General features: G+C 44.1%; 1 protein-coding gene across 2 annotated transcripts in view; it reads left to right on the top strand.

Moving 5' to 3' along the window:
• The window catches only part of LOC147630383 (translation factor GUF1 homolog, chloroplastic-like), a 91,917-nt gene extending 80,668 nt beyond the window's left edge, over positions 1–11,249 (top strand). The window contains exons 19-23 of one of the 2 annotated variants that reach the window (XR_015267632.1): positions 9,669–9,757; positions 9,853–9,928; positions 10,274–10,314; positions 10,515–10,629; positions 10,832–11,249. Coding sequence is in view for 1 of the 2 variants with exons in the window: in XM_086810246.1 (XP_086666372.1) it covers positions 9,680–9,757; positions 9,853–9,928; positions 10,274–10,314; positions 10,515–10,610 (291 nt within the window). In the remaining variant the exon portion in view is untranslated. The remainder of the gene's footprint in view (positions 1–9,668; positions 9,758–9,852; positions 9,929–10,273; positions 10,315–10,514; positions 10,630–10,831) is intronic. The other variant, XM_086810246.1, reaches the window with a different exon arrangement.
• The last annotated feature ends 1,445 nt before the right edge of the window (positions 11,250–12,694 follow it).

Genomic DNA, 12,694 nt, shown 5'->3' with positions numbered 1-12,694 from the left:
GTAGGTATATCAGTGTCCCAAAGTATACAGAATCTGTTACGGTTTCCCATGGGGCGTGGAGGACAAATAACCTGTCCCAAAGTGGCAGCCAGGCCAGGCAACTCTTCACGCATATAATCCGGAAAGTTTGCAACCTCAACCCATACTGGGCAGTGGTGCCGTATCAGGCTTTGGTAATCCTTGTTGGGGGACCAGGGCATAGCATGCACCATTTGCCTCCCATAAAACAGCGGAGAAAACTCAAGAAGCCTCTGTTTGCATGAAGCATCTGATAGATGCACCTCATAAAAACCTCTGGAAGCAAAGTATACTCCTTCTACAAAGCATCCTCCAAGGATGGATTTGATCCATTGTGCAACATCACTGGCTGCGGGAATTCTTCCTGGAAAGAATATTATGACCGCAGTTTGAGAGAGCTTCCTGAGGGGATTCACAATGGACGGCAATTTCAACTTATAGGTGACCTCTGGAATGGGTTTGCCCCATTCTTGGCGAGACTGCTGGAAGTCATCTTTAAGAGTGTCATATACATATTGAGCTTCTGATGTAGATTCTTCCTGCAACAAAGGAGGCTCTGATAAGCGACGTTTCGCATCTGTATTTCTTTCTTTCCTGGCATATGTACAGACGTCCATTCCTTGAGCCATAATCAAAGCACGCAGGAAAAGGAGAGAAAGGTTGTCGAAGGAGGCAGATGAGATATTGACAGAGAATTCGAGCAGAGGGCAGAATCAGCAGAAGTGGATACGCAGGTACGTGGACAGATAGGGGAGGAAGATTGAGGGCTATTTGGCGGTCAGAGTGCAGAACAGAAAAGGAGAAAAACTGGAACAAAAAACTGTGAGGCAGAAAACAGAAGCGTAAACAGTGAAAGAGGGCAGCACAGGTGCGACAGACAGACGAGGAGCAGGGAGGATGATGAGCGTCAGTCTGGGAGACGATGGTCGGATGCTGCAGGCCGCGTTTAGCAGGGCAGAGCTTGCAGCGGGTATCCTCTGTCGACGTCTTGAAGGCAGGCGGCAGGGTGCTCTCTCTCACGACCTAACACACACACACACACACACACACACACACACACACACACACGTGGGAAACCTCATTGCGGGGTGACAACCCACAAACAAAACATCATGATACAACTGAGGCCCCTTTGTAGGGGCTAGGGATGTGACTGCCTAGAATCAGTCAAAGAAGGCCATGTATTGCTGGACAGACTGTCAGGGCATCTTCACATGCGATTCTCGGGAGCTCAATTTGAGAAGACATTCTGGCTTTTCGCTCGGATTCTGCAACGATATACCACCTTCGAGGTATTCTTTGTGTGGACTACTTTTTGGGCACTGTGGACAATATGGCAAAATAGAAATCAGATGCATTATGGACACATTCCTCTTGGTCAATACGCCTATTTCCGATGCTTGTTGAGACGGTCCCTACATGACTGCCGAAACTTGCAGCAAATAGACACACACACCCAGGGTTGTTTCCGTACAGCGTACGACAACTTATCATACGGTACGATACCATATGGGCTCGTACGGGTTTTTCAGAAAAATATATATATATATATTTTTGGGGGAGGTAATGGTCTTTTTTTTGCTTATCTATGGCTGTTTGAGCTTCCTCTGTACTATGATGCTTTCCTCCTTTTTTAAAATACTCCATATCTGGAATTGGAAATACCTAAGTTTATAAGTATTTTTTAAACACCGTTTTTTATCGTACGATAAGGAAAAAAAATTATATCGTACCGTATTTTCCCGTATGGTATCGTATTGTACGAACCGTTCGGTATCATACCTGACTACTATGACACACACACATAAACACATTTTTTTGGTAAAACCACACTTTCTATTTCTTAACTGTATAAAGAGAAGAACTAAGAAGATGTGGGCACTTTTTTTTTTTTCCGAAAACAAGATCCTTCTATTAGTTAACAAAAACAGCCTCGAAGGGCTAAATACAAACTTGCCTCCATGTACGGAGCGAGGACCAAAGAACAAAAGGGGAGGAAGGATGCACTTCCCTCCGGCTGGCCACTCTATGAGGAGAAGGCTATCTCATACAAGGGTTGGGGAGGGAATAACCACACAGGTGGTTTGTAGTGCCAAGTGGGCTCACCACCTCTATAAGAGAAAACGGCCAGGTCGCCAGAGCCTCGAGAAGGCTTCCCGATGCTTCCGTCTACAGTCAGAACCACCTTGCAGCTTCCCCACTGGCCGTGGAGGATATGAATGATGTCGAGCCAAATGCTTTTGAGGGAGTCCGCAGGCGGAGTGTGGGTGCCTTTGATGACTTCATTGCATCAAGCTTTCCAGATGTGCCATGCTGCAATGTTGCTACAAATCTCCTATCTCTGGCACGAACCAGGAGTCCAGTGACCAGAAGATGGGGCTAGGAATGACACTGTCAAAATGTGAAGGTGAGAGACTTGAAGGGCTAGCCCCCCACCTTCCTCCTCATAAGCCATGACAACCTTAGCGTCAGTGGCCCAAGCGACAATGCCCCATGTAATAGTACGGGTAGAAGTCCTATCCATCGTGAAGATGCGGAGAATCTGATGCCAAAACCTTTTGAGCCTTTGAGCAATCTCAAAGACAGGGTCGTTGAGACTCTTGGGAGTGGCCACACCTCGGACATGCTGCTAGTCTACCGCCAATGACCAACCACGTGCCAACCGCCAAACTTCTATGTGCCAGCAACCACAAAAAGAGGGTGATCTTTCGAGGTGAAAAACTGTCCCAGAGCGTCTTTCAAAAATCTTAGAGAAAATGCGGTGAGAGGCCCTGAGTCTACCAGTGTCCTGCTGCTACCGGAGTGCCCTTGACCTCGGGCATCTGGATCCTGTGGCCTAGCTGTGTGGTGTATGCGAAAAACAGGTACCTAGAGTCTCCTCCCTATTTGCAGGATCACGCTAAGTCCACTCCCTCGGGTCCCACTGGAGGCGCATGATGGGCCAGCTCTTCCAGATCCATAAACGCCAGTCTCTTCTTGGCCACCTTGGCCGCAGGGGGGTCAATGTGCCACTCATGTGCATGACCATTGAAATCACCCAAGGGGAGATATGATCTCTCTAATCTGCCATCGAAAAAGTCAGCAATGCGCATCTCTCATCCACGCCATGGACTCCTAAGAGAATATCATGCTTGGTACACACTCCTAGCCACTGCGGGGGAGTAGGGTTAGGGATAAGGGTCAGCCACGTCGGAGGAATAGCACAGTCGATGTTGAAGCTGAGTCTGTCTTTGCCCCGAATACCAGTCAGGTCTCTCTCCTGAACGTCTGGGAAAGCTGTCTGAATGCAAGCCAATCTGCAAGGGATCTAGCAGGTCATATGCTCAACGCTCCCAACGATACATGAGGTCGGGCCCCTAGCATGTGGCCACTAGGTAAACGGGCTAGGGGGTTCCAGATCAAGTGATGCCGAAGACGCTCCACCACTTGGCCAGCTAACGAAAGCCTCGCTAAACTCCACTACAAAAGCTTCTTCCGAATGCTCAGAAGAAGAGGGACTAGCTGTTGCTCTCGGGAGATGTCGATGCCCACCAAGCATCAAAGATAATGGACTGGACTGCCCCTCGGGATCCGTTGGAAAGCCTCAACTTGGCGCCAAGTTGGGGCGTGCCGAGAGCAAACCCAAAATCCATAGGACTTGTGCTAGTTGATCTACGCTCTTGATGCATGACAAAATATCTATATCACCTTTGCGAATCTCTGAAGATTCCCCACATCTCCGGATAAGTATGCTGCTATGTCACCTGCCAACTGAGTCTAGTAGCTCCTCCTAAGTACGGATGGGGAGATGCATGTTGAAATATACAAGTGAATAGGGTGTGTGTGGGAACAAGCCCTTGGCAAGAGGTTGTAAAAGAGAATCTGTAAATGTGAGAGAACCTGTGAAAAGGTGAGAAGCATCTATTGGGCGAGAATAAAGGGTAGCATGAGGAGATTTAGGAGGTGTGGAGATATTTTGGGAGAGGTGGAGAGAATCAAGCAAAAGAGGTGGAGTGAATCAAGGAGAAATCAGTGGGATTGGATGCTTGGATGTAAACCCTATAAATTGAGGCATTGGCCTAATGAGAATTTGCTGGTTTTTGATTATCCATGCCTACATTAAGCTATCAGTTAATTGCTCACTAATCACGTCTTAATTATCGTCTAATCTCTTTGTTAATGATGTTGATTCTAGCATTTGATCCACCATAGCTCATCACATTGCTGTAATTTTAACAGCATAGTTGTTTTGCTGCAATTTTCCATTTTGCATGTCAGCTTGCTTCTTATGACAATCTGCCTACACATGTCTAGGCTTACCACAATAAAAAGTCCCAGTAACCCTTTTCCATCAGGAAATTTGTCAACCTGAACCTCCAAGCATGGAAGTTGTTCTTGTCAAGCTTCTTAGCAACAATCTGGTTTATACCATCATTTGCCAGACACACATATTTACCAGAAACAGCACTCTGGTTTGTCCTGCACAAACTGCTATATTTTCTGTAGCGATACTTTACTACACTCAAATGTCACAACCAGTGAGCTCAATGTGTATACATACACCCAATGGCAACTTTTGACCTCCTTATAGCACACACAATGTCTACACAACCAATCTGTCTTCCTGCAGTTCTTAAAACAGAATTCTGCATAGAAACGATGGCTTACCCACAGTGCTCGAAATCGCTTGCTTTCTGAAAAACAGAGGTCCTAACGCCTGGTGAAGACAGAATTTGATTTGATCAAGTCTACAGTGAGATCTAAGCTCTTCATCAAATCTGTAGGTGACTTTGGTAAAAGAGAGATTAAGCATTCAATGTTTGGTCAAATCTTGTGTTTCTTGGCTTAATCCTCTACTAGACTAATTGCTATTGATGGCCTTGAAAGGATTTGAGCTCATTTGAACTCTAAGGTCTCAGATCTGGACTCTCCGCATACTCTATTTTTTTGCACACAAAACAGAGGATTAATTTGCCAATCAGTGATTAATCAGTGATTAATCAGTTCTAATCATTGTATTTTGTTGTAGTTGAGGGTTCAAATTAACCATTAGGTATCTGATACAGATCCCTATAACTTCAGATTGCAATTCGGAGATGGTTTGATACTCCAACCATTCTGTACAAATTGGTTACCCTTGATTTAATGTAATTTCTGGTGATTTTATGCTGATAAATCTGTTGTAATTATCTCCTAAACACTAGATTGAGTTGTAAAAGGGTAGACACTGTCCTTGAATCTTGAAATTGGATTAAGAGGTAAGACTCCCTTCACATTATCATGAGTACGGCATAAGAAATAGCCAAATTTAATGGGGAGCAGTTTTACACATGGCAGCCAAAAACCATGTATCTACTCATGAGGAAAAATCTGTGGGGGCTAGTTGAGGGAAGAGATGAATGCCCAGAGGTGAGAGGGGAAAATGAGTGGAAGAGCAAGAATGAAAAAGCATTGGGACTTATCGCACTCAGTTTAAATGATGAAATCATTGGGACTTATCGCACTCAGTTTAAATGATGAAATCATTCACATCACAGGGATACAATGGCAGTCTGTTAATGCCATTTTACAAATTGGATATGAAGGAAAGTGAACCTTTAATCACACACTTGAACACATATAAAAGCATTAAGCAACAACTGGCAGCTATTGGCAAAAAGGTAGAAGATGAAGCACTAGCAGTGCTACTGAAGAGTGTGGACAAAGGTGAATATGAAAACATTGTAGCAACACTAAAGAATATACCTGAATTGAAGCTACACGAGAGAGAAGGAGCTCTACTAGAGTAAGAGACCAGAGACAAAGAGAAGAAATGGGTCGACTCAACAGCAGGAGAAGAAAAAGCATTCTTCACCCGAGAAGGATTCTCTCGAGGACAAGGACGAGGAAGAGGCAGAGTAGGAGGAATGACCTTTACTTGCCACAACTGTGGAAAGCCAGGACACATGGCAAGAGACTGCTACAGCAAACCCACTAGAGAAGGAACGACATCGGCAAACTTCATGGAGGCTCCTAAGGAAGTGGAGTCAAATCATCTTGTGTAAGAGAGAGAGAGAAACCCCACAACCCAATGTAACCTGTCCCAACCAAGTAAAACTACCTCTGAGCCACCGATGATGTAGGCCATGTGGTAGATGTATGTGTGAGCACTTAAGTCAAGGTCACGGACACTTGTAGTAGCCTTGGACACATAGAGAGAGAGAGAGTGTCAAGAACTATGAGTTAAGGGACTTGAGGCAGTGGTCGCGGACTATCAAGTAAGAGGGAAACTAGGGTCCAGGTGTGCAAGGAGTATTCACTTGAGGGGAGGTGTTAAAATATACAAGTGAATAGGGTGTGTGCGGGAACAAGCCCTTGGCAAGAGGCTGTAAAAGAGAATCTGTAAATGTGAGAGAACCTGTGAAAAGGCGAGAAGCATCTACTGGGAGAGAATAAAGAGTAGCATGAGGAGATTTAGGAGGTGTGGAGATATTCTGTGAGAGGTGGAGAGAATCAAGCAAAAGAGGTGGAGTGAATCAAGGAGAAATCAGTGGGATTGGATGCTTAGATGTAAACCCTATAAATTGAGGCATTGGCCTAATGAGAATTTGCTGGTTTTTGATTATCCATGCCTACATTAAGCTATCAGTTAATTGCTCACTAATCACGTCTTAATTATCATCTAATCTCTTTGTTAATGATGTTGATTCTAGCATTTGATCCACCATAGCTCATCACATTGCTGTAATTTTAATAACACAATCCTTGGAGCCCAGTCTCTTAAGCTAAGAGAAAAATGCACATGGCCTTGGCGACGAATAGGTAGGGTGCTAGTAGGCAGCCTTGCCGGACCAAGCGAGAAAGGAGAAACCTGCAGAACCTGACTATGAGAGGCTGAGTAAAGTCCAAAAACACGAGAGATCCACTTCACTAGCAAATCCATCCGATACATCATGCCCTCCAGAACGCCCGAGTCAACTCTACCATAGGCTTTCTTGAAATCCAGAAGGAGCACAATGAGATCCTGCTGCTGCAACGTGGCCGAAGCTGTCGCCTCCCAATAAGTGAAGATGCTGTCTAGAATGCTCTGATCCTGAACAAAACTTGTCTGAGTGTCGGAGAGGGAAAGGCTGAAGTCTCCGATTGATCGCCTTGGCCAAATTCTTGTAGGTAGTCCCAAGGAGGGTGAAGGGTCTCCATTGCTAAATCTCCAATCTATCACCACCCTCCTTAGGAATCAAGTGAATCAGACTCTCTTAAATCCTCTCTAGCATGGCGCCTGTGGTCATAATGTCGTTGAAGGCTGCTCGAAGGCCACCTTCTATGACATCCCAGTGACGAAGAAAAAAGGAAATTGGAATCCCATGGGCCCTCGGGCATTTGCTCGTAGGAAGAGACGTCAAGGCCTCCACCAGCTCCCATAGCAACCAGAAATGTATGAAACATTAGAAACGGAAACGTATGAAACGCGTAAGAAACATTTCTAAAATTCAGGCCAAAATAAGAAATGCCATTTTTTAGAAAGGTTTTTAATATTTTCATATAGAATTTTAGCTTCAGACCTAAACATTATAGCAACACTAAAGTAGTAAGAAGCTAAAACTTGTCATTGGCACTTGGCGGATGGAGTTGCTCAAAATTGGGGCAATTTTGAGAAATAGCTAAAAATGGGGCTAATTCCATAATTGGGGGAAATTAGGGTTTGCAAATTTGGAGAAATTGAAGATTTCAATTTTCAGTTGAGAATGATATGGGGATGAAGAGGAAGAATAGAAGAGGAGGAGAAGAAGATGAAGAAAGAAAGGAGAAGAAGAAGTAGAAGAAGGAAGAAGAGGGAGGGAAGAAGAAGAAGAAGAAGAAGAAGAAGAAGAAGAAGCATGTGCAAGAGAGAGAGCTCAGAGAACGCGGCACACAGAGAGAGCGAGTAGGGGATTGAAAACGTTAAAACATTAAAACCTTTGCTAAGGCTAAAGTCGATTAAAAAAAAACCCTTACCTCATGTTTTTTATGAAAGAGACGTTTCTTTTCAAAAGAAGCTGCAATGCGAGCTCCTTTGCTGTGAAGGGAGTCAATAGGAAGGTCCGGAGAGCAAGGGAAACCACCTCTTTTCTGTGCCCCCAGACCCTCTCTCGCGCATCCCCACCACTTGTGAGGATAATGGGGCACCTGTGAGTACGGATATGAAAAACTCTTTGGCAATGGCTTACATTTTTTGGGGGGGGGGGGGGGCGGGGGGGGGGGGGGGTCGGAAACGATACCTCCATCCTGGCCTCGCAGCTTGCGAATACCATCTCTTTGCCTGTGGGGGCCAGCAATCTCAAAGAAATCCCCAGTGACTATCTCTCCGGCTTGGGTCTAGAAGGAAGCTCTCGCATGGTATCTGTACTCCACCCTCCTCTCCTCTATGGATTTGAGCTCTGTATGGGCAGCAGCTGACTCTCAATCCACGGGCTATTTGGGGAGCTCCCTTGAAGTCGTTGGAGGGAAGCAAGGCCCCGGTGAATGCTCCTCTCCGGCTCACGGAATCAGATGAGGGCACTTCTTATACAATGTACAACTTAAAACAATGGAAAAAGAAGTCCATATGCAACTGGTCTAGCTGCTGTAGCTAAACACAGTCGTATAAAGATTGACGAAACTAGTAATACTTGTCAATCTGAGGTGACTAGAAAACCAGTTGATTGTGACCAATCCAGATCGTCCAAAATCTTGTCCATACAAAGAAAGGAGCTTTGTCTGTCAAGTTCCTTGCCAATCTGCCAAAAATCCAAAAGTTTCTCGAAAAACATATGCTCAGAAATCTGGCAGTTAAGCCCACTGATAGGTGAGCTGTGCAATTCCATAACATGTGTGGAATAGTGTCATTCAAGCACGAGCACCGTACGCATTTAGCAGTAGCAATTTTTCTTTTTGCCAAATATGTGCCAATAGGGAGTGCTCTTGCAATAATCTCCAAAGGAATAACCTCTGTTTGAGGGGGAGTTTACTATTCCATCTCACTTGCAAGTTTTGCTTCCATCATTTTTCTGTTTTGTTCAATTGCGATATCCCATTTGCATGTTGTGAAAACCATGGGGGAGGGACGATCAATTTGTAAATCTTTGATTCTTTAATTTGAGCAAAACGAATTGTAGCAGAAGCATGAAGCCCTACTCTATGTAATGTTCAGTCTTGCAGTCTATTCTCTTGAGGGTCATGCAATACATCATGAAAGGGTTGCATAGCAGATACCCCACCTCTCATGGCCATCCGAGCTCATCTTCGGCTCTGTGAGAGATACTAGACGTTTGAGGTCCCCTGGCAAATGACCTGAAACAGACGTGCATAGAAAGATGGTGGCCACAACCATGAAGAGGTATGAGAATGCACTGCAGCCCACTCATGATCAAAAGCGTCTCTTTTTAGAGGGTGAGGAGTAGATGCTGCATGGGTAATCAATGCCATGTGTGTTTGTATCGTGCATATAGTCACAAAAAAAAACGCGTTTCGTCCATTCAAAACCTTCAAACGTTTCTAAAAAACCTTGAAACCTCTTGGCCAGGGAAGTTTCGGGGAAAAAAAAACACATTTTTTCAACTTTTTTCGGTTTTTGTTTTTCCTTGAGTTGATCCTTTTGTAGTAGCAATTTGCGTGTGTGTGCGCAAGCAGTCAAGTAGCGTGAGAACTGTGTTTGATTCATGCTTGTCTTCTAGCTATGGTGTAGGCTTTTAGTGTGGGCCGTGCATTGACACAAAAGCTGAAGGAACTCATTCCTCGCCAAATGTTCAAAATTCCAATTCAGGTGAGATGGCCTTGCATATGTTACTCCTTTTAACTCCCATTGGTTCTCTTCCTTTTTTGTCTGATCTCGGCAACAACCATTTGTTCTTGTTGTAGGCCTGTATAGGCTCTAGAGTCGTTGCAAGTGAGGCTATCTCGGCTATGCGAAAAGATGTGCTAGCCAAGTGTTACGGTTAGTGATGTTTCTCCTGACTATTTCAACACATGTTCAAGTTGCTGCTTTGAAAAGTTTATACAGGACATGGTTTTAGCCCAGCGCACTAAAAGCTGCAGTGCTGTTGATGTGTTTCTTGCACAGATTATGAATGTTCAAATTTGCATGCAAGATAGCTTTACTGTATGTGCCTTGTAGTGAGCATAAGTCACATGACAGAGATGAATAATAGCTCAACTTTGCAATGGTTCAACTCTTCTGTGTTGATGATAAGAGTACCAGATGCATAATTTTTGTTGACCTGAGGCTTGGTTTCTTTTTTCTAATTCTTGTTGACCTGAGGCTTGGTTTCTTTTGTCTTAGGTGGTGACATTTCACGAAAGAAAAAACTTCTTAAGAAACAGGTTTGTTGTTTTTTCTATGTTGTGTGCTCCTGTGCGTGCTTATGCTTTGTGTGTGCATGTGTGCGTGTTATGTAGCATGCGTGTATTGGTGCATGGGTATTGCCATTTTTAAGTTTGTGAGGTGTCTTGATTTTCTGCCAATAGAGTAGAGGTAAAAGCATGTTTTACTGGAAGCTTGACAGAGGTAAAATTTGTGGCAGGCGGAAGGAAAGAAGAGAATGAAGTCCGTGGGAAGAGTAGAAGTTCCACAAGATGCTTTCATGGCAGTATTGAGACTTGAGAGGGAAGTTATATAGCTTGCACTCGCAAAATTAGGTACATTCACTTCACCTCAGTGACAAAATTTCATGTATTTCTGCTTTTATCAAACCAAATGAAGGATTAGTTGAGACATTATATCGGGTTTTGGTCTGCTAAGGTTGTTCACCCTGCAGACATTTCCTTTAAATGAAGGATTGGTTGAGATGTTAGTGTCGGGTTTTGGTCCACTGATTAATCATGGCTGTTCACCGTGCAGGCATTGCCTTATTATTGCTTGGGTTACCACCTAAGTTATTTTTTGTCCGGGAGAAGTGTGCCACACTGGATAGGACAGTTGAAGGGAGCCTGTAATCAATGGTTGGGGCTTATACATAAGATCTGATAGAGGAAGGGTTTGAGCTCAAAAGGTTCCCTCTATGCAAATGGGATGCATGCTCCAATTGCTTCCTGTGTACATGCATAGGTTTCATACACCGCAAGTTCCTGTGAAAGCCTGATTGTACCCAAGGTTGAGGGCTTGTTATGTCATCTTTTACACATGTTGTATCATAATTGGTACAGGCTGCTTCATTATAACATAGACAGCTATATAGCATGTGGCCACATGCAGGCTTTATACCACCTCATTCTTCTCTGGTATATTTAATGCCATCATCTTTTTTTTTTTTTTTGAATATGATCATCTGTACTGTTGTAGATGAGCGATATTGCTAACTACAGAATTACAAACGTTGGCTTACATAGGTTTTTAGCCATTGAATGATTTGGTAACAAAGGATGAACATAAAAAGAAAACATACTCTCAAGGTGCTGTCATAAAGTTGATGTTGTAAGAAAAGCCTAGATGTTTTGCTTGATAGTCTGCCTAGCAGCTCTGTATGTGGCGTCCTCTTGGGGCTTGACTATGACTGAAAAGGTTGGGAAAAGATTCGAAGGTCGCAGATAATGATATTGTCTAGGCTTTGTAGTTGTAAGTTCTGAGTGCCACATGATATCACCCCTTGAAGTTGACATGATCAAGACCAATAGGGCCTTCTTGCCACCTGATTGTCTACTTAGGATTGCAATTGCGTCGTCCATACAGCTTGCCGGCATCGGGGAAGGGTTACACTATACAGCTCCCTTCGTGGCTCATCCAAATTGATTTCAGTGCAACCTCGATGCTTCCCCCCTCCACCTAAGTAAACATGGACTACAGTCGGTCATATGTGGATATCTTTTAGCTTGGTAACTTGAGTTATCCCTTTTCCAGCAGTGGTGTATACTCACATGCTTTGAGATGTGGGACTTAGCTACTTGGAAATCCTCAGAGTAAGCTCTTTGTAGAGGCCTCAAATGGATGACGCGAGACATAGGAATTGCTTGAGGATGCACAGACTTGGATGGAGCTTCTAGATGAGCTTGGTGTGTGCCAAACCAACCAATTAGCAGGTGAGCCGAAGAGCACCAAGATTCCCAGAGGAGCTGAACCCAAAGTCCCTGTCTCGTTAGCTATCTTGCTAACGAGGAGGAAGGTGTCCATTTAGACTTTGGGGATTGTATTTGTCAAATCGTCAAGAAAACTATGGAGGGTTAGGTTTACATCTTTAATGGAGTAAGCAAATTCCTAGGATTTCAGGCATACTATAGAAATATTACTCTTGAACTAGATGTACTTAGGAAGAATTTAGTTGTGTTGATTGAATCCAAGCAAGTATATTTGGCATAAACTCAGTTAGAGAACAACAACAATAAAAATGAAGAAAAGGAGGAGATGGCTAGAACACCACTTTAGAGAAGGAACTAAAAGGAGGTTTTGAGAGCCTTTGGGCTTACCACCGAGCAACAATTGTGACAACAGAGACCTTTTAGGAGAACTAAAAGGAGGTTTTGAAAGCCTTTGGGCTTACCAACGAGCAGTAATTGTGGGGGTTAATTGAGAGGGATTACTTTCCTCGAACCTTGAGTATCCACCAGAGTGCATTCCCACGTACATGTTGATGAGGTAAGCCTTCCTCTTAAGGTATTAAGACCCGAGGAGCAATACGTGGAGGTGGACGAATGAAAACACATAAGGAAAAGACTACGTAAGCTGAGAGAACGAGGTGCACAGAGTGCAAGAAAACAGGACGTGTGAAGG

Source organism: Cibotium barometz, chromosome 16 (assembly GCF_041138505.1).
Source record: "Cibotium barometz isolate CiBa-2024 chromosome 16, ASM4113850v1, whole genome shotgun sequence".
In the NCBI taxonomy this organism is placed as follows: domain Eukaryota; kingdom Viridiplantae; phylum Streptophyta; class Polypodiopsida; order Cyatheales; family Cibotiaceae; genus Cibotium; species Cibotium barometz.
The sequence above is the reverse complement of the archived record's forward strand: the minus strand, read 5'-3'. Positions and strand labels throughout refer to the sequence as shown.